Source organism: Cydia splendana, chromosome 16 (genome assembly GCF_910591565.1).
Source record: "Cydia splendana chromosome 16, ilCydSple1.2, whole genome shotgun sequence".
Classification (NCBI taxonomy): Eukaryota; Metazoa; Arthropoda; class Insecta; order Lepidoptera; family Tortricidae; genus Cydia; species Cydia splendana.
In genome coordinates, this window is record NC_085975.1 from 15,348,981 (window position 1) to 15,376,191 (window position 27,211).

The window sequence follows — 27,211 nt, forward strand, 5'->3', positions numbered from 1 at the left end:
AACGTCCAGTCCAGTAAAATACGTCTAGAGTAGACCAAGAAAAGTCTGCAGCGATATTGGTAGCCCATACAGTGCAAGTGTTATTTTAAATGACAAACTTCTATGAAATTATGACGTATAAATAACACTTGCACTGCGTGGGGTATCAATATCGCTGCAGACGTTTCTTGGTCTAACTCTAGTCAACAGTGTGCATATAACATCCTATATTACCTGTATTATATGTATACCTAAATAAGAAACATTCGTTATTTTGCAGAGAATAGGAGTTACTTATCCTTAAATTAGACGTTACATAAATTATCTATCCCAGGGCCGGGGTGGTGGACGGATGAGGCTCATAACTCTTCAAAACTTAAATGTTTGCTAAATTTTTTATCTTTATCTATCGATTTGACATTTGAAGTTTGTTGGAAAGAGATAAAACATATTTTGACTAAGTTTTATAAACGGGGTATTGTCATTACTCGTCTTGTTGGCCAATCGCGTTGAGTGCAGATTTTGCGGCACATTTCGCGCGTTGGTGCCAAATCGCGCGATTCGCACGTGATCGTTACCCTGTCGCAGTTCGTTAGCTCTCATTCATAATGCAAGTTATGCTAATGGAGCAGTTGCTTTTACCACATCTGACAAAAGAGGAGTAAATTTGAAATAAATAATTTGGTTTTAGAAAGACATTGATCTAGATCTGTCATATGCAACACTTACGTAACGCTGGGTATAAAACTGATGCACAAAAAGGTGGTCCAGGGTTTAGTACAGATGGAGTAAAATACACATCCGCCAGACATATCTGACAAACATATCTGTGGGCCATATCAATCGTACATTACGTATACATCGTACAATCGTACAGTATCGGCAAATACAAAGTGAAAAGAAAAAATGTGATTGTCGTCTTGGCTAGACCCCCTTTACGGATATCCCTAGCGAATTATGATTATAAACAAGTAAATTGTAGTTATGGACAAAACCCCTGGGTAGAAATTAGGTAGGCAGGCAGCCATCTACTTAGTAGTCCTAGTATCTACCTAGATAAGTAATCAATCAGAGATAATTAATAATAAAAATAATTATGGTTTCAGTTTGTAAACTAATAAAAAAGTTGCTCTGCAAAAACATGTCCACGAATTAGTTTTATCAATAAAAATCAAACGTCCAAAAGCGAAAGTAATTTAATAAACAGACCGTAACACTACTAATGAGCATATATTTATCGTTAATTAACGCTAATTACCATTCAGTACGCCCACAACATGCAATGGAGACCTTTGACCGTTTATGCATACATTTCGTACTATCGTTCACACGGTTAATTGATTGTATACCTTATTTCAAAGGAGTAGACCTCACCTATGGTCATTTAGAAAGTGAGTGTTGCCGTTAGTACCATCGTCCGCGCCGTTAATTGACAATTCGTAAACCTTATATCGAAGACATAATAGTACATTATTGTCGAGGCTCGGAAGTAGCTACTCGCAGGCTGAGGATTCGTTTTAAACGGACGACCTTGGGAGTCCGTTTAATTGAATCCGAAGCCAGCAAGTAGCCTTTCAGCCGAGTCATATATAGTGCTTTTCTCAAAAATGGTGCAAGAAATATAAATATCATAGAAATATTTTACAAAAGCAACTTTCTTACGTATATATTTTCACAGAAAAAAGTAGAAACAATTGAAAAAATTAGCTTTGCCGCCTTTTTATTTTTTTTATAAAAAAATAGAAGTGTATTTTTCTGCCGAAAATACGCCAACCTATTTGAGACAGCTAAATAGTCGCGGTACTAATCATCTGTTTGGCTGTTTAATGGGCCTGTGCCTTCATTTGATATGGCCATTTCAACTTTTAAAAAGTTTGGAACTCGACAAATAATGGAATTTGTATGCAACATTGCAGTCCCAAAATCGAGACTGCAATGTTTTTAACTTTTTAATTTTTGACTGACCATAAACTACGCGCTTCGCAACCTATTTTTCAAACGGCAAAGTCGACTTTGCCGTCCATTTTTGAGAAAAGTCTATTATTGGTTAGAGAAGTTAGAATTTACGTTGAACAAGGTTGGACACGTGTAAGGGGTAATGAGGCGCGCTGTTTGATGAACTTGACACGCAGACGCCTACGAAAGTGTATGTTATGAAACAGGTGACTGGCGCGGCCGGTAGGATGGTATAATTATACCGCGAAACAAGCGAAATTTCTTATGATTTTTTTTATGTCATCGAACTGTCATTTTAAGTAGACAATTTCAATGAAAATTCAGTGGCGAGCAGCGTCTAAGCAGCAACATTGCCATTATTTTGCAATGCTAACATACTATTAGAAGTATTCGGACAAATTAAATTATTTTCAGAAAATGATTATTTTTTTCATTCAAGTAGAAACACTAGGTACTATATAAAATATAAACTGAAATAAATGTAATTTACAAATAAAAAGTGACCAAGTCTCCCAGTGCCCCAGACTGGAATCGAACCAGCGTTCTCTTATGAGATACTTCTCATTTTAATAATCACACAAAATTATTTTGATTCATAAATTCATCTAATGAGTACAACGCCTTAACTTCTAAATATTCCTAAAGGTTATATTAAGCGTTTGCCTGATAATTAGAAGTCAAGTGAATTGGGTAGGTAAAGTTTTTTGAAGATAGTAAATTATATTTTTTTCCGATAGTATTCGTCATGGCGATCACCAAAATGCAGCTCTTTTATTTTTATTTAATTTAATTGATTAAATATTTTTTTTAAGTGATTGATATGACGAATACTATTCGATAAAAATATAATTTTCACCTCACCAGCTCGGAAAGGCTTACTTTGCCCTTCAAAAACTGAAAGCAAATAACTATTTCCCTATCTTCAAAAAACTTTACCTACCCAATTCACTTGACTTCTAATTACCAGGCAAACGCTTATAGATTCTAGGACCTATGTACCACACACGCAACTGCACAACTATGCAAACTGACAAAACTAACTCTATCTCCCTCCCACAGCACGGCAACGCGACGACATCGAGCGAGACGTCAGTGGGCACCAACACCGCGGCCGCGGGCCCGAGCAAACAGCCGGCAGCGAAGTTCCGGCACGGGCTGCTGCAGCTCATGATACACACTATCGACCCGATGCACGACGGTGAGTTAGGTACGCACCGCTTTGCTTTTTGCGGGGGTGGGGGAGGGGCTGATTACTTATCTCATTATAGGTATCCTGTCCTCATATATGTATATTATCTTCCTTCGTCTGTCTTCCCATCGTGAAGTCATTCAACAGCATTTTGTTACAGATGTAGTACATAATTGTTTTCCTTCGTATTTTCTCGGAAAAGTTCGTATTTGTCATGCTACTTTCAGTCAACCTCAGTAGTTTTTGTACCAAGACTGACTGAAAAGCCCCCTCCAGACTATGCGCGTGAATCGCGGGCGAAGCCGCGAACGCGAGTGTGGCATCGATTTCGCAGATTGTTCACGCACATAGTCTGGAGGGGGCTAAATAGCAAGACACGTTAGTACGTTTCCGTGAAAATACAATGAAAAATAATCATTCACTATATCTGTATATTGGCTTTATGACATGGTTACTAAACCCCTTATAATCGGATTATTTGACATTAAAAAAATGTTCAGCCACTGCCTCGCTCTCTTTTATAATATACATGTAGCTTAACTAGCCACTAAGTCAGCCAGTGCACTTGAACGTCTTCAGTACACACCAGTGCACTTGTCCAAGCACTAAACTGACACTCTGCCATCCAAAATGCAGTAAAAAAAGGAAAATACGATAAGAACATCGACGTCACCACTCACCAGTCGATGGGTTATGGGGAGGGGGGGGGGGGGGAATGCATGGGCAGCTGTTTGCTTACTGTTTGAAGACTACACTATTAAAATGTCGTTTATACGCATGAATAACAATATTTATTTTAATAAAAAAAAAGCGCCCCTTAATTTTTGCAAAAAAGCTTAAGGTATAAACTGACTTCTTGTTGAAATCTTTGGCGGTTTCTTCATAATATGAAATTTAAATTTATATCTTATACATATATTATATAAGATAAAAATATAAAAGAAAAATTAAGTACAAAAAAAATCTATTAAAATGAAATTTCCGAAACCGTATCTTAATTCGGCTACAGATATAGTCCATAATTATTTTCCGTCTTATTTTCACGGAAACGTACGTGTCTTGCTATTTCAGTCAGTCTCGGTACAAAAAATATTGAGGTTGACTGAAGTAGCATGACAAATACGAATGTTTCCGAGAAAATACGATGGAAAACATATATGCACTACATCTGTCCTAGTACAAATGACTGTGTTTTTGAATGTCATTAAGGCTGATTTATATTGGTCCAGTAATAGGATTCATCGTATCCATATTTCGAGCTGGATGGACGTTGGATTAATGTTAAATACACGCTGCTAATCCTGTGATTGAAACACGTCCATTTTGTAATCCAGATACTGGAAATCTAAATCAACTTAATCGGTTCCTGATATTTCCAACAGAACCCTACGGTTACCATCAGTTTGTCACTGACATAAACGCCGTCGAGAACGTAATTTACTTTCTATACATCTCGCTCGCACTCGCATATTAGTGCAAACGGGACGTATAGAAAGTAAATTACGTTCTCGACGGCGTTTATGTCAGTGACAAACTGATGGTAACCGTACAAGTGTAAATATCACTCGATAGCGTGACGAGCGTTCGCGTTTGCGTTAATGTCTATTTTGTATGGAATTTTGAACAGCGCGCCAAGCGGGACGTTTTGGAAACTCAAAATCCCATACAAAATGACAATTAACGCAAGCGCGTACGTTACGTTTACGTTTTTGTTTACGTTTTACGCATGGTAGGAGAGAAGAGGAGTTTGTTGAGAACCATTGAAAACAGAAGAGGAAAGATGCTTGGACACCTGATACGACACGACGAATTTATCAAAAATATCATTGAAGGGAGAGTTGAGGCAACGAGGCGGAGGGGGAGACCAAGGAGAACGTACATAGAACAAGTAAAGGAAAAGCTCAACGTCGTGTCGTATCAGGCTGTCAAGGAGAAGGCAGAGGACCGACATGCATGGAAATCGCTCCACCGACAAGAGTCTAACTCTTAAATAGATGATGATGATGTACGTTACGTCGCGCTATCGAATGAAATGTACTCTAGGGGTACAGGAGCAAAATTTGTACATAGTAAACATATGTGCCTAAATGATAAATAAGTTCAATATTTCCTAAATGTAAAACTTTTCGAAAAAATTTTTTTTGCTTCTTTTCGCTCTCCCGCAAACCAATGTAAGTGGCGTATGGCACAAACGTATTTTCACCCGACGAAATACGAATTTCGTAAAGTGCTGTTGTGTTTTTTTGAATGCTGTGTACAGTGTGTACCTATATTGTATGAAATAAGGTAAGTTGTCCTAACTGGTGACCCCCGCTCTAAACTTATTTTTTTTATGGTTGATTAGTAGGGGTGTCTGACTTTAGGGCGCAATACCTCAGATATTCTAATTAATGTTTTACTTTTTCAAATGGCTTGTTTATTCAAAATATTATAAATAGGTAACTACAATCGAACGTAAGTATAAGGTGGTGGTACTAGTGCTCGACATGATAATGCCCAATAGATGACACCCTGCTGTCACCTCTATTAACAATAACTTAAGTTTGAAGATGACATATACTGGGATCGTGTCGAGCACCAGTACCACCACCTTATTCTTCTATTTTCTACATGAAATTTCTTTGGGACTGAGTGTTATTGCTTAGTAGGTAGATTATTTTACGTTTCAATTTTTAACGTATTGAACCATGTTGTCATTTGTACCTATTTTAAAGACTATCGCTGGGCAAAGCCAATGCTTATTTTTATATTTTAACTTATTTAGTTTTAATCAACTTCTTAATTTATATGGATCGTTTAAGGGGCCCATTGATTACCAGTTCTCTGGACGACATTAGCCTGTCAGTTAGTCACAAAAGGTGACACTTCCGAACAACTGACAGGCTGATATCCGGCGAACTGGTAATCGTTGGGCCCCTTTACATAAAGACCTAAGGCTACATATAATCCAGTAACTTTGTCGAATTTTGTAACCTGGCTCTTTTGCGTCAAATCCGGTAGTTCTGATTTTTTGCAGACTTGTTTATGATGTTGGCCCAATGAATAATCCAAGTTTGTGACTTCGAGCGCCGAACGCAACTTTGTCAAAAATCGAATAAACTGCATTTTTTTAGATTTGGGCGATTATAACCCTAAAGTACTAGTTTTTGGTAGTAACTTTCTAGGGCGTTTTTAAAGTAGACTAAATTTGCTACAATAAGACACTAGAATTTATTTTCAATAAAAAAATGTATGAGTGCCTATTTTGAAAAAATATTTTGATGATGATTTTGGTGATGAATTCCATATAAATTACCAACCTAACCCTTATGTTATAGCTAAGAACTGACGTAAAATTATAACATTTTGAAAGGGTTTATCTCGGAAAATATTAGATTACAGAGACAATTCTAGTGTCTTATTGTAGCAAATTTAGTCTACTTTAAAAACGCCCTAGGAAGTTAGTATCAAGAACTAGTACTTCAGGGTTATAATCGCCCAAATCTAAAAAAATTGCGGTTTATTAGATTTTTGACAAAGTTGCGTTCGGCGCTCGAGGTCTCAAACTTGGATTATTCATTGGGCCAACATCATAAACAAGCCTGCAAAAAATCAGAACTACCGGATTTGACGCAAACGCAAAATGTATAATTTTACTGTATACAATACATTCGTCATTGAAAGAATTCATAAGAATAAAGAATGACTCACGTTAGAACGGTCCGGATTCGGGCCGAGGCGTCCGACACCTATCAGTTTTTTATAGAGCATCACGTGATCACCGATCACCCATCACAGAAAATGAACTGTCGTAAGCTTCGGCCCGGATGCGGACCGTATCCACGAGAATTGAGCGAGACAACGCAACAATGCAAGAAAATATTGCGCGTTTCTTGACGATATTTTTCTTGTGCACTCCTCGACTAATATACTTTCCGCACAGCACCGCACCGATAAGTGCGAGACGGCTTTCGGCCCAATTCGAACTTTATGATACGTCAATTAATAGATCTAGAAACGATATGGATTAGATATGTCAGTGTCAAATGAGACGTTTCTTCAAACAAAAACGTCACATTTGACACTGACATATCTAATCCATATCGTTTCTAGATCTATTAAATGACGTATTTTAAAGTTCGAATCGGGCAGTTTATGTCGCGCACGTGCGTGGACCAATAAGCGTGAGTGATTGTCAAGTTCATATCAAAACAAGACATCGCATCGCTTTGTCGCATAGGAACATAGGCTACATGTAACTCCTCTGGAGTTGCAGGCGTAGCTAGGTACATAGGCTACGGAGACTGCTTACCATCAGGCGGGCCGTATGCTTGTTTGCCATTGACGTAGTATAAAAAACCGAGATCAAAACTTTAAAATATAATAAACTGGTTTGGTTTGACGTAAATAAATGTATTTACTTTCTTTCTTTCTAAAAAATCTAAAGTCAGATTCGGCCGGCTCTTGTAGATACTCGCCCTTATTTGAAACTTAGTGTCAGTTTAGATAAGAGTATAATTAAAGAAGATTTAACGATAATTTAATCACCTTTTAATGAGTTTTCAGCGTCCCTGCGGATTTACTCTCAATCAAGATGGCGCTCCCGGTATTTAGTAAACTTAAGTACTAAAGTTTGTATTCTGGCGTACTTTTGTCTACTGAATGCCGTGGGTGCCAATACGTCGAGCAACACGATGTCAACATTATAAAATTTGTTTCAGATTGTACATATTCTGTACATAAAACCAGCTATATAGTCCAGTACCTATGGTACTGTGGTATACAAGTTCCACAAATGCGTACCACTGCGTTAATCATATAGTTACCAATGTTCTCATATTAACTTACATTTATTATAGACGGGTCTATCGCGAATTTATTTTATTACTTTTATTTACCGACGTTTCGAGACAGGTTTCACTGGTCGTGGTCGCGGCTAACTGAAATGAAACCTGTGTCGAAACGTCGGTAAATAAAGGTAATAAAATAAATTCGCGATAGACCCGGCTATAAATGTAGAAAATAGAAATAGAAATAAAAAATATTTATTAGGCATAAAAACATACATTAGGTACAGCAAATTAAATAAGTACAAAAAAACGTACACCAAATAGGATGCCGCTCAGTTAATGTTGTTAATGTGAGTTAATATGTGTTCAAAACGCGAAAGGTTTAAATATTATACCAATGTTCTATTTGGTTTTGTCTGGTTTTTTTTCAGGAGAAATTCAACACAATACTAAGCGTGGCTATTATTTTAAAATAAATTCCTGTTTATAAACACATGTTGGATTAGAATTTCCACATTTAAACATTAGCAACGCTTAGTATTCTAAAAATAACAAAACAGATCGAGCTTCCTGGTAACCCTGAAACCCCCTGTCAATCACAAAGTAAATGTAACCACGGTAACCAGCGCCAAGGTAGCGTTAATTTTTTAATTATGTGGTAACGGCACGGGTTTGTTTATTTTGATGCACACCCGTCTGACACGGCTAAGCCAGTAATACCCTTACAGGTTAATTTACCCCGGGGATGTATGGATATTGAGTTTGTAGAAAATCCTGTATGAAAAAGAGCAGTCTAGAGCTTAATTTGGGACTAGTTCGTTTCGGTCTGAATTCTCTTGCAAAAACATATAAGAGAATATTTAAAGATCATACCTACGATTTGTTTTAGTTAATTATTGTACTTAGTTTTAATTTTTAATCAATGTCATCATCCTCCTAGCGTTTGTCCCGTGCTGTGACGGCGTCCGCTTTCCTACTTTTCTCCTTCCACTTCGCTGTATCCTGGACATCGGTTTCCGCTAACCCACAGGCGTATAAATCTTTGGCGATGACGTTACGCCACCGCTGCCTTGGTTTGCCCCTCCTGTACGGTTACCATCAGTTTGTCACTGACATAAACGCCGTCGAGAACGTAATTTACTTTCTATACATCTCGCTCGCACTCGCATATTAGTGCAAACGGGACGTATAGAAAGTAAATTACGTTCTCGACGGCGTTTATGTCAGTGACAAACTGATGGTAACCGTACTGTTTGGGCCTGGTAAGGCGAAGCTAAGGGCTCTATTGCATACGTATTCAGGCGGCCTTCTTTTGACAAGGCCAAACCATCTCAGCCGACTTTCTTGATGGAGCTTACCGGCGACGTCTCTCACTCCTAGGCTACCACGGATGTAATAAAACGTTCTATTAACTAAAATATTATATTATAAAGTATAAAGTATAAAGTGACATTCTATGGAACTTGCTAATACTATCTATGTAAACAAACCGCCATACTGAAATCATCATTCAGTGACCATTTCAATATGGCGGTTTGTTTACATAGTTAAGCAAGTTCCAAAGAACGACACTTAAAGTAGATAACGCACAGCCAATATTTAAACAATAGGTAGGTACTCTGTTTAAATATTGACCATTGGCGAAAATGGGATTAATAGTTTTAAACGATTAATACGCGGACGAGCGACTTACATGTATGGACGCGACACGCGACCATTAATGAATGAATGAATGAATGAAATTTTTTATTTCAGTCAACTAGTGGCCCATACATAAATACCTTAAAACTAGCATACATAGTATAAAAATATGTTTTAAAACTAAACACTACAAATCACATTATGGCTGCGATGCATAACGCAACCCCGCAGTGTCAGGGAGCCGGCCGCGGAACCGCCGAAACTTGACACCCTTCGGCCAAAACTCCTCCTTGGTGAAGGCATTAAGACCGCAAACCTATTTTACGAATGGCCAGTGAATTAGCCTATATCATAACCGCAACTGAGACCAACAAGTAACTACATTCGAAAAACAACTCTCTCTTTCCCAATTCCGGAAAATCAGGTAACTATAGTCCTGAAGGAAAATGGTACATGGTTAACGTTGATTCTTAACGAGCCTTTAGATACCTTAATAGTCTTTCTATATTATATACTCAACATAATTTGAAAAATACTTATACATATTTTACTGGAAATTGAATTTGGGCCTTAGTTGTAAGCTGCGGACTAAAGTTACCTGATTTTACGGTTATTTAAAACTCGAAAAATATAACAATAACACAGGGCTGGCGTTAATAAACTTCACCTTTGCCGAGTCGGCATTTGGGCGGAAAAATAGGGCAGCCGTGCTCGCCCCGCCTTGACCTGGCTACAGACCACTTGCGTGTTAGGCGCAACATGCAAGTTACTTACGCTTACTAAAGGATAACTCACGCTAGATCAGAAAATTATCAGTTTACGATCTAGCGTGAGTCATTCTTAAGTCGACTTACAGGCCAATTCGAACGTGTAGGCCGCGTAGCCAACATGCGAATCGCTTACGCTCCATATGGAACTGTCACCACAGAATAAATAATAGTACTAGGTACAGAAGACTCACTCTCTCACAAAACGCGTCTGTTACGATCAGGACAGATATGGCCGCTAGGTGGCGACAGCGCCACGCGCGGCTTATGGCTAACCACCAAAATTGGTGTGGAACGGATGTACTTTTAGCTATCTGTAGCAAAGCGAGGAAATTGCGGAGTGAGCCACGCCTGCTGTCACTGTTGCACTAATATGGAAGAGTGATAGAGAGATACAAAGCGTTTCGTTGTCGTAACGCCAGCGATTGTCACCATGGCTAAGCCGGCAGGTGCATTAGGTCATGCGCGCGGCGTGTATAGATCTTTTCCCCAAAATCGTTAATTCCGCGTAGCAAATTTTCCATTCGCAGGATAAGCCTGAGCGAAATGAACAAGCGAGTGACAGCTAACTGATATGATTCCAATATCATTAAAATATCGGTTTGACATCAGGTGCACGTTCGAATTGGCCTGTTAGTGTTGGTACCTAGCAGTAAGGGCGTGTGACTTTTAATCCTGAGATTGTGGGTTCAAACCAGTGATGATGCCTTCAACGTACCAACTTTATTATGTCAAAAGAACGCCTTTGTGCTACAGTAAACGCGTTATAAAGGATGATCGCGTGCCCGAGCCGACGCGTCCGACATGTCATTTTCTATGACGACTGATCGGTGATCACGTGGTGCTTTCCATAGAAAACGAAGCTCCGGAAGCTCCTGCCCGGCCACGGCCCGGTCTAACGAGAGTCATCCTTAAAGTGGAGTCTGCAAATAGTAGTCTGTGCCCGGGGCGGATCGATCCATATGGCCATTATTAGCGAACCTAATAATAGTGCGGGTTTCAGCAGGCTTTTATTTTAAAATCCGTTTCTAATGAATGAATGTGTGCTTTAATTAAATGTGTGTTCGGAATGTACGATACGATAATGTAGTAACACAAAAAAAACGGCCAAGTTCGACTCGTGATTTCGTACTATTTTTTTTGGAACACGTTGTTTTTTGAGACCGTCTCGCGTTATTTTTTTAGAGTTCCGTATGTAACTATAAAGGCTATTATTACATTTGCTATGTCCGTCCGTTACGGCTTAGCTCAGTAACCATTAGAAAGTATAACAGTATACACGGTGGCCAAAAATAAGTGCATTCCCGTTGCCAGGGAGGTTCTACCCTCCCAGCCAAAATGTATGAAACAGTCAATTTTTTTTCGCGATTTCGGGATTGGTCCCATAGTAAAAGTTGCTCAGTATAATCCCAAAACCTCCCTGGCAACGGGAATGCACTTATTTGGCCACCCGTTATATATCTGTCACATATGTCACAATATAAGTTAGAGCGAGCCAAGCACGTACGTACACGTACTAAATGAAATAACATTTAACTTGATGCATGCATTGTATAAGTACAAGTCGTAATCTCATTTCGCATCTGACGGACGCTGTCCGAACTCACAAGTTGCACATTTGAGTTGAATGCGCGAGTTGTGGAAACTTTTGAATGGGTGCATAATAGGTTTTATGCGCAGTGGTAGAAGTGGTCACGTTTTGGTTTACTGCAGTGACGGTTGAATTTAAGTTTTAAGTCGATTATATAATAGATTGTTCGTGGTAATATTAATAGATGCGATTAGAATTGTGATTGTTTAAAATATACTTGTTTAATTCTACACCAGAGCAAGTGACGTAGACGCAGAGTAGAGGCAGAGGTAGAGGGAGAGGGAGAGGGAGAGGGAGAGGGAGAGGGAGAGGAGGAGAGGGAGAGGGAGAGGGAGAGGGAGAGGGAGAGAGGGAGAGGGAGAGGGAGAGGGAGAGGGAGAGGGAGAGGGAGAGGGAGAGGGAGAGGGAGAGGGAGAGGGAGAGGGAGAGGGAGAGGGAGAGGGAGAGGGAGAGGGAGAGGGAGAGGGAGAGGGAGAGGGAGAGGGAGAGGGAGAGGGAGAGGGAGAGGGAGAGGGGAGAGGGAGAGGGAGAGGGAGAGGGAGAGGGAGAGGGAGAGGGAGAGGGAGAGGGAGAGGGAGAGGGAGAGGGAGAGGGAGAGGGAGAGGGAGAGGGAGAGGGAGAGGGAGAGGGAGAGGGAGAGGGAGAGGGAGAGGGAGAGGGAGAGGGAGAGGGAGAGGGAGAGGGAGAGGGAGAGGGAGAGGGAGAGGGAGAGGGAGAGGGAGAGGGAGAGGGAGAGGGAGAGGGAGAGGGAGAGGGAGAGGGAGAGGGAGAGGGAGAGGGAGAGGGAGAGGGAGAGGGAGAGGGAGAGGGAGAGGGAGAGGGAGAGGGAGAAACACAAAATAAAAAGTGCCACGAAATGGTCTCACCTCAGCATGTTGCTGGCGGCTGCTAGCAGATACCTGATGCTGAACCCTGGCAGTACCTAGTGGAGCTCAGGTTTGGTGCAACATAGGCACACGCTGTTTTGGACACCCGATTCGTCATGATGAGCATTACCCAAGATAGCTGATGCTGAACCCTGGTAGTACCTATTGGAACTCAGGTTTGGTGCAACATAGACAAACGCTGTTATGGTCATCTCTCGTCGCGTCAAACTGCTGTCAAGAAAATTTCATATCTTGCAGCAAATGGGCCGCTGCCGATCACCACTTCTCGAGTTGACTACGGATTTGCCGTGTAATAATTTTCTTGTACTTTGAACATTAATATATCCTGCTTATTAATCGAAAAATGAAATATGTACCTATACTTATGCGCCACGGCGACAATTATTCAAACTTATACGCGTGTGGAAATTTTGCAATTTATTTGTTCACATGCGTTATGTCCAGGATACTTGTGTTAGTCTAAGAATAAAATAATTATCATTCAACGTTGTAGTTTTATTTTGTAACTTTTTCCTTATCCAGACTTTCTCGTCGCTCAGCGACAATATTTTTTCGAATTCCGTAGATTCATTTCCAATGTGCTCGATAGTCGTGTGAGGCACGAAATCTGTGAATTTTTTTTAGTATTTAAGTTTTTTACTATTGTATATATATGTTAGTTTGTAAGGTATGTATCATTAGTAGCCTGAAAATAAATGCTTTGATTGATTGATTTGATTAATTTAAGTGTTTAAGTATTTATGTTACTTAACCTTTTAACCGCCGTAGACTGATATAAGACAAACAAAATCGGGCTCATTTTCATTTCGCCGCGGTCTGATAAATAAGACGAAACTTCGTGTAACTTCGTACCGACACGAGCACGCTATAAATGAAAAATTCTATGGCGGTTAAAAGGTTAATTGTACCTTTAATTTTGATATTGGCTTGCATTTTTGTTGTAAACTGTTAATTTTGTATGTTAATTTGACAGGTTGCCCAAAAAACTTCTATATTAATTAACGTGAAAACAAAATTGAGTTATCGCTCGAAAATCCCTACATAAATTAAATACATTGACCACCAAGCACCAATTTCATACAAGCACTACAACCACCCCCCTCTTCCCCAGGCAAAGTGGACGAGAAAGCAACACAGCTACACGCCATCGCGTCGCTAAAGGTGCTGCTGGAGGCCACGAAGCCGGCGGCGGGCGGGGCGGGCGCGGCGTCCGCGCGGAACTCCGCCGCCGTGGCTAAGGAGACGCCGCTCGACCTGCCCAACGGAGGCGTGCAGGATGTACATTTAGATGCTATAGAAGAGGTAATTATTAAATAATTCAGCCTTTACCAGGCGTGGCTCACTCCGCGATTCCATCGCGTCGCTAAAGGTGCTGCTAGAGGCCACGAAACCGGCGGCGGGCGGGGCGGGCGCGGCGTCGGCGCGGAACTCCGCCGCCGTGGTTAAGGAGACGCCGCTCGACCTGCCCAACGGAGGCGTGCAGGATGTACATTTAGATGCTATAGAAGAGGTAGTAATTAAATAATTCAGCCTTTACCAGGCGTGGCTCACTCCGCGATTCCATCGTGTCGCTAAAGGTGCTGCTGGAGCCCACGAAGCCGGCAGCGGGCGGGGCGGGCGCGGCGTCGGCGCGGAACTCCGCCGCCGTGGTTAAGGAGACGCCGCTCGACCTGCCCAACGGAGGCGTGCAGGATGTACATTTAGATGCTATAGAAGAGGTAATTATTAAATAATTCAGCCTTTACCAGGCGTGGCTCACTCCGCGATTCCATCGCGTCGCTAAAGGTGCTGCTAGAGGCCACGAAACCGGCGGCGGGCGGGGCGGGCGCGGCGTCCGCGCGGAACTCCGCCGCCGTGGCCAAGGAGACGCCGCTCGACCTGCCCAACGGAGGCGTGCAGGATGTACATTTAGATGCTATAGAAGAGGTAATTTATTAAAATATTTCAGTATATACACGGTGGCCAAAATATAAGTGAATTCCCTTTACTAGGGAGGTATTGGGATTATACTGAGCAACTTTTACTATGGGACCAACCCCGAAATTCCCAACCCCAATTTACACCACACTAACTATAGTCTGTATTTTTAGGTATTTTAATAAAAGTAAACAAATAATTTGTAAATTTTCGGGTTAGTTATAACATTTATTGGTTAACATTTAAATACAAAACCGCCTGGATCTGTCACTGAACGACCTGACTTTAACCTACATTATTTGATCATGTAAGGCTTAAGGGGCCATTTGAGGGTAGATTTTGTTTACTTTTATTTAAATAATTAAAGATACAGACTATAGTTAGTATAATCAGACTGCATTTCTAAATGTGGTTACACCTTTACGTACTGCGCTAACCAATAACCGTTGTCCCCAGATAGGGGACCTGGAGGAGGACACGACGCCATTGGACATGTCGTGGCCCTCCGGGTTCCGCAAGCGACTGACCTACCTGTTGGTCGCGCCCATAGTCTTCCCATTATGGATCACTCTCCCGGACACTAGGACTCCGAGAGGTACGTCACATGACTATAGTCACACGAGGACATGTCGTGGGGTTCCGGCCTGGCCTACCTGTGGGTCGCGCCCATAGTCTTCCCATTATAGATCACTCTCCCGGACACTAGGACTCCAAGAGGTACGTCTGCATGAGTCTATAGTCACACGAGGAGATGTCGTGGGGTTCCGGCCTGACCTACCTGTTGGTCGCGCCCATAGTCTTCCCATTATGGATCACTCTCCCGGACACTAGGACTCCAAGAGGTACGTCTGCATGAGTCTATAGTCACACGCGGAGATATCGTGGGGTTCCGCCCTGACCTACCTGTTGATCGCAGCCATAGTCTTCCCATTATGGATCACTCTCCCGGACACTAGGACTCCGAGAGGTACGTAACACGACTATAGTCACACGAGGACATGTCGCGGGGTTCCGGCCTGACCTACCTGTTGGTCGCGCCCATAGTCTTCCCATTATGGATCACTCTCCCGGACACTAGGACTCCGAGAGGTACCGCCGCATGACTATAGTCACACGTTGGACGTATTTTCTCGGAAACGTCGTATTTGTCATGCTAATTCAGCCTCAGTACTTTTTGTGAAATGAAAATGAAAATGAAATGAATGAAAATGAAATTTTGTACCGAGACTGACTGAAATAGCAAGACACGTTTGTATGTTTCCGTGAAAAAATGATGGAAAATAATTATGCACTACATCTGTATGCCACTATTATCGCCTGGCTGACAGGATACAATAAAAACAAAAAAAAGTTGATCCACCCAAGTACATGCAATTCAACACTTTAAACTCTCGCGTTTTGTAAACATATTTAATTACACATACCGCAATATAATTTCATTGTTTTTACCTTAAATTCCGACATTTCAGCTGAGTTGCACCAGCTGTGGTCACGGAAAGACTCTCTCCCGGTCTGGTGCAGTCGAGGTCAAAGATATGTTTACACTTTTTGCCTTATTACAAAGGAATAAGGTGCAAAAGTGTAAACATATTTTTGACGTCGACTGTACATGCATTTCGTTTCATATTTCGGGTCACTATTACCGTCGACTGCTCGTATTTCTGTTCGCAACTGATTTATTTCTCCCTTGATGAATGACCGTTTAGCGTGAGAAAGCTCACCTACTTAACTTTCCGGTTTGTGTTGTTTCCTGGTCTTTTGCGTTTACTATGTTGTGGCCAATAATATTTAACGACTTGCCGTGCAGGGGCCCGATTTTTGAACTTCGACCGCTTGATTTCGTGTATTTCGTTCAATAATATCTCCACTACTAGGGATTTCAATTGTACTAATATCTGGAATTGAAAACGAGTGGTCAATACCACTCGATTCCAAATTTCTATCGCTCGTATTTCAAAAATTAGCATTTCGCTGTTTTCTACTGAAATCGAGCGATCTAAATTCAAAAATCGCCCCCTAGCTCAAACATAGGCCATAAGTAAATTCATATTAAAGGTGACACCGATTTTTTTTTAATATGCATTAAATATTGTGACAACTAAGCGAGACGATTATTCTTAAATGCTTTTCTTAAGTCTTTTAGACAACATGTATTTAAGTTCAAACCTCAATAAAGTTTATTTTTATATGTGGCACGTTGACTTGAAAAGTGTTCCGGTAGTATGAATTTTAGTTTATCAATGATAATCTATCGTTTCATTTCATAGATTCAACGATAATTTTGATTTCTAAATTAAATAAAAAAATATACTAAAAAAGAAATAATAGACAAACACAAACTTCAAAAAATAAACATAGAATTATATCAAAAAAAGTTTCTTTGTATTGCATGATCTCCGAGTGCCCCATTTCAAAAACTTTCATCATTCCCTATTTATGCATATCGTAGAACTTGGATGGCATCAAGCGTTACGCTGCCAACTTACTGAACATTACCAAGCATATTCCCAACTTTAAAGGCAGCGCCGGGATAACCTCGTTTACTGGAAGCCGCTGCAAGCTTTTTAAGCTCGTTTCGAGCTTTAGCTGATCTGATTTCAAGCTTGCTTATTAAGCTTTGTTATAAATTTAAGAGATGACGTCTAATTTAATTGTGCTGATTTAATGTGATTTTTTAAAAATAAAATTGTTTTAAGGAGGTTTTAAGCGAGCCACCCTGATAAGTTCGCGCAGCCTGAGACTTGAATTTCATGGGCTAGAAACAAAGAGCATTCTAGAATACTGATTTTGATAGCCTACGCATTGCAACTGTCATTTTAAACGTCAAACTTCTATGAAATTATGACGTTTAAATAACACTTGCACTGCGTGGGCTATCAAAATCGCTGCAGACTTTTCTTGGTCTAAAGCATTTCTTTGACTTTGCTTAGGAGGAAATAACCCATAAATACCAAACTTGATTAATCTGCTATATAGGATGTATATAAACTCTGCTTTACCTGATATTATTACCTGTTACTAGAGTTAGACCAAGAAAAGTCTGCAGCGATTTTGATAGCCCACGCAGTGCAGGTGTTATTTATACGTCATAATTTCATAGAAGTTTGTCGTTTAAAACAACACTTGCACTGCGTGGGCTATCAAAATCGCTGCAGACTTTTCTCGGCCTACCTCTAATAGCTGAAATACTTGACACTAATTAACCCTTTTCCTTTCCAGGGAAGAATCTATTCCCCCTAACGTTTATAGGATCCATAGTATGGATCGCGTTCTTCTCCTACCTCATGGTGTGGTGGGCGAACGTGGCCGGCGCGACGGCGCACGTGCCCCCCGAGGTGATGGGGCTCACTCTGCTGGCGGCGGGCACGTCCGTGCCAGACCTCATCACGTCGGTCATCGTGGCGAGGAAGGGGTTCGGAGATATGGCGGTCTCTAGCTCTGTTGGCAGCAATATTTTTGATGTCACTGTTGGGTGAGTACCTTATTATCTTTCGACAGGCTGATTCAACCCTCCCTTTGTTTGACATAAAGTTTTAAGTCATACCTAATGTATTGTTTGTCATATTATCATTAGTCCTAGAACTGAAACCGTTAACTTTTCAGGATATTCGTAAGGTCATCCTATAGATAGGTTAGGTTAGGTTTATTTTATGGCAATCCTAAAAAAGTTACGCGTTTCTGAACCAAACAAATTATGACTAACGAGAATGTGGACAAACAATACATTATGACTTAAAACTTTTTGGGAAACAATAGAGACAGAGAGAGAGTGATTGGATAAATCATATGAAACTGGCATTTTTAAGGTTTTCTGACTTGATTGATTATCTAATAACATACTGCCTGCATTACCTGTAGGTCAAGTAGATTTTTAGGTTTAACGCATTCACTGCCAGGGGGCCGATTTTTGAATTTCGATCGCTCGATTTCGTCACTCGTAAATCGGTGGAAAACGGCGAAATGTTAATTTTTGAAATACGAGCGATCGAAATTGGAATCTGGTGGTATTGACCACTCGATTTCAATTCTATTAGTAGAATTTAAAAGCCTAGTAGTGGAGATATTATTGAACGAAATACTCGAAACCGAGCGGTCGAAATTCAAAAATCGGTCCCCAGGAGGCGTGGCCTAGAAACAAACTTGTATGACAGTGGACGCATATGTGCGTCGGGGGCAGTGAATGTGTTAAGAGCTGATCGCGAGGGTTGACATAACCTGTATGATGGTCAGAACTTACGATACAAAAAGCAAATAGTATTCAGTTTATCACAGTTGCATAACGCCATCCAAGTAAGTAGGTAAATCAGCTCGCACACGTGTGTTTGATGCCTCAATATCTACCACATATTGAGGCATTATGATGGATTTATCGGCTTCGCTTACGGCATTACGGCATTTCTCTACGCCCGTAGCTTAGCATTAAGTTAACAACTAATACGCGGACCAGTCTCTAGTATATGAAATTACATAATCAGTTCCACCACCGTCTAGAACCCAGCAATGTAGGTGTAAGTGAACGTCAATAGCGGATGCCAATGAATTGTTGAGGAATGTCAAATTATGTCAAGATGCAAGGAGTGTGGTGCTGAAGCACCAACAAAAGATAGCAAATATAAGATGAGAGTTTACTGCAATGTTATAAATTACAATGAATACAAATGTTGATCTTATTGATAATTACGGCTAGGTTGAGTGGGAAATTGCGATGCGTGTGCAAGATGACGCTCTACTTTTTGGACAAAGTTCAGATGCATCGTTTGCACGGAGATGTTTTTTTGGGTCAGATTAAAGTACACATGCATAGCTGCAGAAAATGTACATCTTTGTACAGTAGGTCTGAAGTAAAGTTTAGGTATTCCGATAACGAAGTTGGGAGAGCTCGCGATGCACATTTTTAAATAACCCGTCGGGGATCTTAACAATCGCCAAGTGCTGGCGAGCGGCCAGCGCTAGTGCTGTGCCGCTACGTTCCTGGGAACATTCCGGTATATTCAGCATAGTTGTAGGGTCAATTTTAAAAATACATGTTAATTATTATATTTCAGTGAAAACAACCTTCGTAAAAATGTTAAGGTGTGGCAAATGCTAACAAAATCTGTCATATTTGGTTACATTATTACCAATTTCAAATTTAATAAACTCCGCTTTAAGAGGATTATTTTATGACGTTTGAGTAATGGTCATGATGGTCACTTGCGATCTGAGTCATATGATCGAACTCTAACCGGAAAATATTTGGGTTAGCTCGTAATTTAATATTTTGATTAATGTGCTCGGGAAAAAAAATCTGTTTAGATGCAATATTATTGGAAAATATTAAATGTAATAAAAAAATGAAAACGCGCTAACGTTTAACGTTTAACGGTAAATGTTTTAAATAATAAAAGCGCTAGTGGCCTAGCGGTAAGAGCGTGCGACTATCAATCCGGAGGTCGCGGGTTCAAAGTTCAAACCCGGGCTCGTACCATCAATGAGTTTTACGGAACTTATGTACGAAATATCATTTGATATTTACTTACCAGTTGCTTTTCGGTGAAGGAAAACAACGTGAGAAAACCGGACTAATCCCAATAAGGGATGACTCACGTTGAACCGGGCCGTGTCCGGGCCGGAGCTTCCGGGGCTTACTTTTCTATGACATGACAGATGATCACGTGATGCTTTCCATAGTAAACGATGCGCCGGAAACTCCGGCCCGGACACGGCCCGGTGTAACGTGAGTCATCCTTAAGGCCTCGTTTCCCCTCTGGTCAGATCTGGTCAGATGGCAGTCGCTTTCGTAAAAACTAGTGCCTACGTCACGTCAAATCATGGGATTAGTTGTCAAAGCGGACCCCAGGCTCCCATGAGCCGTGGCATAATGTCGGGATAACGCGAGGAACAGGATTTATGAAAAATATGAATTTTCTACACGTTATCGTAAAATATTTCTACTGTGTATATTTTGCCATGATAATTTGTAGATTAATTACAATCACAAAAGTAAATACCTATGTTATCACCTCGTCAATAATCCCTGTTTCTGATATTTTTATAGACCTTGACTAACATAACCTTGACTTGAGTTGTAGCGGATGAAACAACGAGCCAAAAGTAGCTGCCACCATGGATGTAAGTAAAAAGAGGTAGATATGGTACCAGGCGCACGATCGTGAGCCATCAAATATAGGTTCCGGAACCTATATTTAGTTAGTCGTATGGGTGACGCCAACCTGTCAAGTTGTCAAAATCGTTGGATCAAATTTTAGTTTTGTCAACTATGAACGTCACATGTCTACATAAATAAAAGGTCATTGGCTGCCACCCTCTAGTTAATAATTATTTGAATAGAGATAACTCTCTATAGTTCTCGTTAAAAGTTTTTGCTTATTATTCTTCATATAGAGACATGTCTATTTTTATTGAGATTACAGGATATACTTTTAATTGACGCGAGGTCTGATCCACTACTTTCGATGCCGACTGTACAATCAATATAGCGAATGTGGAAACAAAATTGAGATTGTCTCATGGCATCGTGTTCTATGTTCCCATGCTGGGAATATTCCCGATATTTTCCTACTCTCGCGGCACGTCCCTAGGCAGAACTAGGCGAAGGTCAAGCATCCCTTTTCGGCTATTAGGCAGCTTACGGCTAAAGAATCTGCGGCATTGTAGTGTTACACAGGGTGCTTCTTCTATGTTCAGACATATTTGTTAGGGTTCCGTACCCAAAGGGTAAAAACGGGACCCTATTACTAAGACTCCGCCATACTACTAGCACTATTACTGGCTGTACTAGCACTATTCTTAGTGCCCATAAGGCCCGTCTTTATAAGTCAATGCTTCAAGGTTTCAAATTGCCCATAACACAATTTGTAGTAATCGTGATGTCAAGTCAGGTCCGGAACTAGCGATAGAACGTTTCAAGGACCTGGCCTTAGGTATCATGTTATCTTTGACCCCTGACCTCTCCTTGACCTTTACTACCCTTCATGCCTAGGCTTAAGGGCTGATAGTACTTAACACCTTACAATTGATTTTATTAGACTACGTTAATATTTAATCACATTCGACCGAGGACCGCCGCACAAACGAATCAATCCTTAGTCAGCTGAAAATTCGAACACGACTCTCCACTATTTGCACACAGCGCATACTTCGATTCTTCGGACACGTGGCTAGACGCGAAGATAGTGTAGAGGTATTGATGATGGTCGGTCACGTAGAAGGGAAGAGAAGTAGAGGAAGAGCGCCTACCCGGTGGATAGACACAGTAAAGGCATATGCAGGACCCAAGGCCCAGACCTCTGCAAATGGCGCAGGATAGGAGTGCCTGGAAGAAAGTGGTATTAAGCACTGGTAATCACGGCCTTCAGCAATGAGGATACGACTGGAAAGAAGAATATTTAATCGAACTAGGACAAAGATTTAAAACTCACGAACATTTCTGAAATTTGTTATTTATTTTACGAGACTCGTATTAGGTACCTACCTAATGTACGATTCCTACCGACCGGGCTGGGTCGGATCCGGATGCTGGAGCACCCAGCGGTAGCCGACTGCGTCCGTCCGAGCGCTCAAATCTACTAGAGCGAGTAGAGCGACCTCTGACCGAATGGAGCCGACGACAGCCGAGCGGCGCCGTCCGCATACTCGAGGACCCGACCGATCGGAAGCGGTGCGAATAACATTCAAATATGGGATCTGACTACTTTGCAAAGGCGTTAAATTCCTTTGGCAACTAGTAAAATGCGCTTGGGCGCGCTCCGACTCGGCCCGTTCGGTGGGAAATGTACTTACTTAGACAACGACCTCCACTTGAACTTTCGATACCCTTCGTTTAGGGCAGATAGTAGGTACTTAATGCCATTATACCATAGATTTTAGGACAGATTATAATACTTAGTACTTACACATACCTACATAGAGGTTGAAGTTATACAAGTATGTATTTCTATTGCCACTGATCATAATAAATATTTCCCTCCTGTGAGACCTTTATTTTCTTGGCCATGTGGCCAAATGTCTGCGGCACTTTTCTTTGACAAAAAATACAAAAGAAATGTAGTGTTATTTGGCATAACACTGAGCCAAGTGTTGTTTATTCGAATTTTAGAGGTCACACTATTTTAAAACAAAGATGTGACACCTTATTCTATTACCAAACCTAGTTATAAATTTTGCTGTTAAAACAAACCAGGCAAGTGCGAGTCGTACTCGCACACGAAGGGTTCCGTACCATTATCTATAAAAACGGTCACCCATCCAAGTACTGACCCCGCCCGACGTTGCTTAACTTCGGTCATAAATCACGTTTGTTGTATGGGAGCCCAACTTAAATCTTTATTTTATTCTGTTTTTAGTATTTGTTGTTATAGCGGCAACAGAAATACATCATCTGTGAAAATTTCAGCTGTCTAGCTATCACAGATCACGAGATACAGCCTGGTGACAGACGGACGGACGGACGGACAGCGGAGTCTTAGTAATAGCGTCCCGTTTTACCCTTTGTGTACGGAACCCTAAAAACGTACTTTTGTCTTATGGCTCCTCTACACGATGGCCCAGCGCTGGACCAGCGAGATGGCCATGCGATGGTTGAGAGCACGCACTATAGAATGGGCCACGTGTATATGCGTACGCACTATTGCTGGCCCACTATCTTTGATGTGTTGACGAAAAACCGACACCGTGGCCAGCCCATCGCCATCCCGCCGCCGACGTGTCGGACGCCTCGGCCGGGTACGGTATGGCACCGTACCTGCAACTTCGCCCCCGAAATTAAAATCTTCCAAGTCTGTGACTTGACATCAACATTAGTTACATCTGTACATCCTGACATTACTGTACGTGGCACCAAGTTATTGGCAAGAAGCCAGTTTCTCTGGAGGAATTTTTTACTGTCGTTCTGATTGGACAAGCCTTTGTGAAATATCAAAAATTACGCGACACCTACTCCTACCAGCGATTTATAATAATAATAATATAGGGCGCAGCGGGGCTATTTCGACTGCGGGATAATTTCAACTAATCGAAATATCTTCCATGTTTTAGATTATTAACTACACCTTATCATTTATTTCAGAATTAAACTCTATATACATTTTTACACAATTAACATACACATAACGAAAAACCTACACTTAAAAAAAAACTAGGTGGACAGCATGTGCATCTGGTTCCAGTAGTAATGGACACATGGTTTATGTCTGAAAACATGAATTACACACATTTTAACAACATGTTTCATGCCTAGGTCATCAAAACCTTCTTTCAAGTAGGTATTGCGACTTATATATGGTCCCTGAGGGCTAAACCTTTTATTTTAGTCTCCAAGCACGCAATGATACTAATTTATTAGCTAATGACAACCCTATAAACATGCTACAAATCCTAGCCATGTATTTAAATGCTATTCAATTGTTCGAGTTAACTGTCAGCCATTACGTTATCTGTGGAAGCATCCTATTGGCTCGTTGCCAGCTGCGGCGCGCAGATAACGATATACGCGCCCCGATTGGTTGATAATTGTTGTGGTTCACATAGGCCAGGGATTTGGAGATGTTAATGTTATCAGGTGCATACGATTAGGCTGTTCAGTCATAACAAACACTAGGCCTTCTTACATCTTACTCAATTCACTTTGTAAATACATAATTAAATGTAATGGCTCCTCTACACGATGGGTCATCATACTAGGGGACATCATATAGAGGGTAGTGGTGTCGGTGGCTTATGGCGCGGCGGGATGGCGATGGGATGGCCACGGTGTCGGGTTTTCGTCAGCACATCAAAGGTAGTGGACAGCGATGGTGCGTAATACGCATCTACACTACACGTGGCCCATTCCAAAGTGCGTGCTCTCAAGCATCGCATGGCGATCTCGCCGGTCCAGCGCTGGGCCATCGTGTAGAAGGGCTATAACCATAGAATGGCCATTTCGGTGGTCCAGCGCTGGGCCCTCCTGTAAAGGAGCCATAACCAGCGCACGGCCATTTCGGTGGTCCAGCGGTGGGCCATAGTGTAGAGGAGCCATTAAAGTGTGACAGGGACGGAAATTAGACTATGATCCAATCTCGATAATATTGACGGTAGACTCCATACGTTTTTTCAGTCATTTTTCAGTTAGGGATTTGGGTTGACAGTGACCGGATGGACAATGACGAGAGAAATGGAGTAGGGACAGATGGATATTGAATATATTGGCAGACGGTCCGGATGATGTAATAATAGAAGCTATAGCCTTATTACCACAGAATAAATAATAGTACTACCGTACAGAAAGGAAACTTCCTACAACACCGCAGTTTGACAGCGGTTCAGGGTCGAATCATGCTGTCCCTTCCTAATATATGGCACTATCCCTTTCGTCTATTTAGGGTTGTCAAAATTCAAGCCATTATCTTATCCGTGGTCATGCACGCAAAGGGACGTCAAGCGGTGTCAACCCTAATAATTGCTCGGAGCAATGCTGAGCCGAATGGAGCCGAGTTTGCCCGAAGGGAGGAGTTTCGCACCCCTGGCCTTACCACTAGTTTAACACTGACATATTCGCTAGCGTCTGCGTAACTTACTTTCTATACATCTCGCTCGTACTGGCATATTAATGATCACCACATAAAACTAGGTGTACCGTAAAACGGGGTGAGTAGGTTTCGCGGGGAGAGGTGGGTTCTGCATTGGGTAGAGAAGGTTTGAGAGGGGGGTGAGAAGGGATTTTAAGGCTACTGCTACAAAAATAATGCATTCCAATACGCATAATAAAAAAAATCGATCCAACAATCTTCCAAAATCACCTTTGTATGAAAACCCCTCTCACCCCAAATACGAGGCACTACGGGGTGAGGTGGGTTTTCCCCTTTATCGTCCAAGTTATGAAATGGAACTACCCAAAATAAAATAAAAACTAAAATACAAACGTCCGTCCGGAACACTTATTATATACACCATTCAGTTTTCATATGTAAAAATAAAATGTTATCGAGGTTTGAATTTCAGTTTTGACCCTACTCCCATACTACCCCATTTTACGGTACTTGAGGATAAAATGGATAACCTAACTACAAAAGCAGCCTTCATTATAAATATTATCATGGCTTTACTTAAGACGAAACAGGCGCTGAGTTTTAAATATTTTAGGTAAATATACCCGTCTCGCTAACGGAAGTGGCACCTAAAAGTAGTGCGATAAGGACAAGGCGAAAAATCCTGCGTAAAAATCTCAACAATCGAGGTTTCGTAGTCCTCTGTTTCCTCCTCCAAAACTTAACCAATCGTAACCAAATTTGGAAATCTAAATGATTATGAAATTATCTGTGTCGGACCGTTTTGCTTTTTTGGCTAATTGATATCAGTTTTGAATGCCACGCCTCTCATTGCGGCATAGTCAATTAGGCCATTTTGGCCATTTTTGAAGGGCTCTAGCGCCTTAAAAAACAAAAATATCAAAAAAAGCAAAACGGTCCGACACAGATATTGACAATATTAATCTGTGTTGAAAAAATCATTGCTCTAGCTTCAAAAACCACGGAGGAAAACGAGGAGTACGTTTGTATGGAGAAATGACCACTCCCGTTGGCTCTTAAGTTACTTATGTCGCATAGTATGCGTACATTTCCGGCCTGTTAACCAGCGCATTCGCCAGAACGTAAAGCATTCACAAGATCTCCGACAGCCGCTAAAACTTCTATTTAAAAAACAGGCAAGTGTGAATCGGGTTCTAAGGGTTCCGTAATCACACAGTTTTGTGGCAGAAGCAGATCGAGAAAAAGATGGCGGGACGACTTGGATGCGTCCCAGCGGGATTGCCGAGATTTTGCTCAGCACAGGGAGGATGGAAAGGGAGAGCGGAGGCCTTTGCCCAGCAGTGGGACATAGGCTAATAAAATAACAAAAGATCGACTCACGCTTGACCTTTTTATATGATTCGGTTAGGTAGGTAACCGTAGGTTTTCCTGTCGTTTATGGGAAATTATATTTTCACCACACCAGCTCGGAAAGGCTTACTTTGCACTTCAAAAACGGATAGCAAAGTTGCACTTTGCTATCAGTAATTCACATGTGAGGCAAAGTAATCAAATGCAAATTTTGAGTTGTTTTCTTATGTTTGCTGGTAGAATTGACTTTTAAATGATGATTCTGGATGATAAATATTTAATAACATTCATTTGAATTTGATTTGGTTTGATTTTGTTTGATATTTTACATTTAATATTTGCTTCGGGTTGGTGTGGTGAAAAATTTTGTGTTTCACTCGGGGGCAAATTTTGTTTAACCCTCGTGCTTTGAAACCCTCGCAGCGCTCAAGATTTCATTTTTCGAACCACTCGCTACGCTCGTGGTTCAATTTTGGAATCTTTCGCTTGCTCGGGTATCAATATTAGCACGAGCGGTTAAACAACAACTTTGCCCCCTTGTAAAACAAATAACTATTGTATTTTTTCAAAATTTTTGGTTAGTAGGTAAGTACTTTCGGAAATAAAGGGAGGGATTCATTTTTCGCCTATTTTCTTCGACTTACAAAATACATCTTT

At 41.1% G+C, this 27,211-nt stretch overlaps 1 protein-coding gene across 1 annotated transcript in view; it reads left to right on the forward strand.

Moving 5' to 3' along the window:
* The window catches only part of LOC134798459 (sodium/potassium/calcium exchanger Nckx30C), a 104,562-nt gene that overhangs the window by 63,686 nt on the left and 13,665 nt on the right, over positions 1 to 27,211 (forward strand). Inside the window, exons 3-6 of the mRNA XM_063770899.1 lie at positions 2,995 to 3,142; positions 13,891 to 14,081; positions 15,153 to 15,291; positions 17,916 to 18,168. Of these exons, the coding sequence (XP_063626969.1) occupies positions 2,995 to 3,142; positions 13,891 to 14,081; positions 15,153 to 15,291; positions 17,916 to 18,168 (731 nt within the window). The remainder of the gene's footprint in view (positions 1 to 2,994; positions 3,143 to 13,890; positions 14,082 to 15,152; positions 15,292 to 17,915; positions 18,169 to 27,211) is intronic.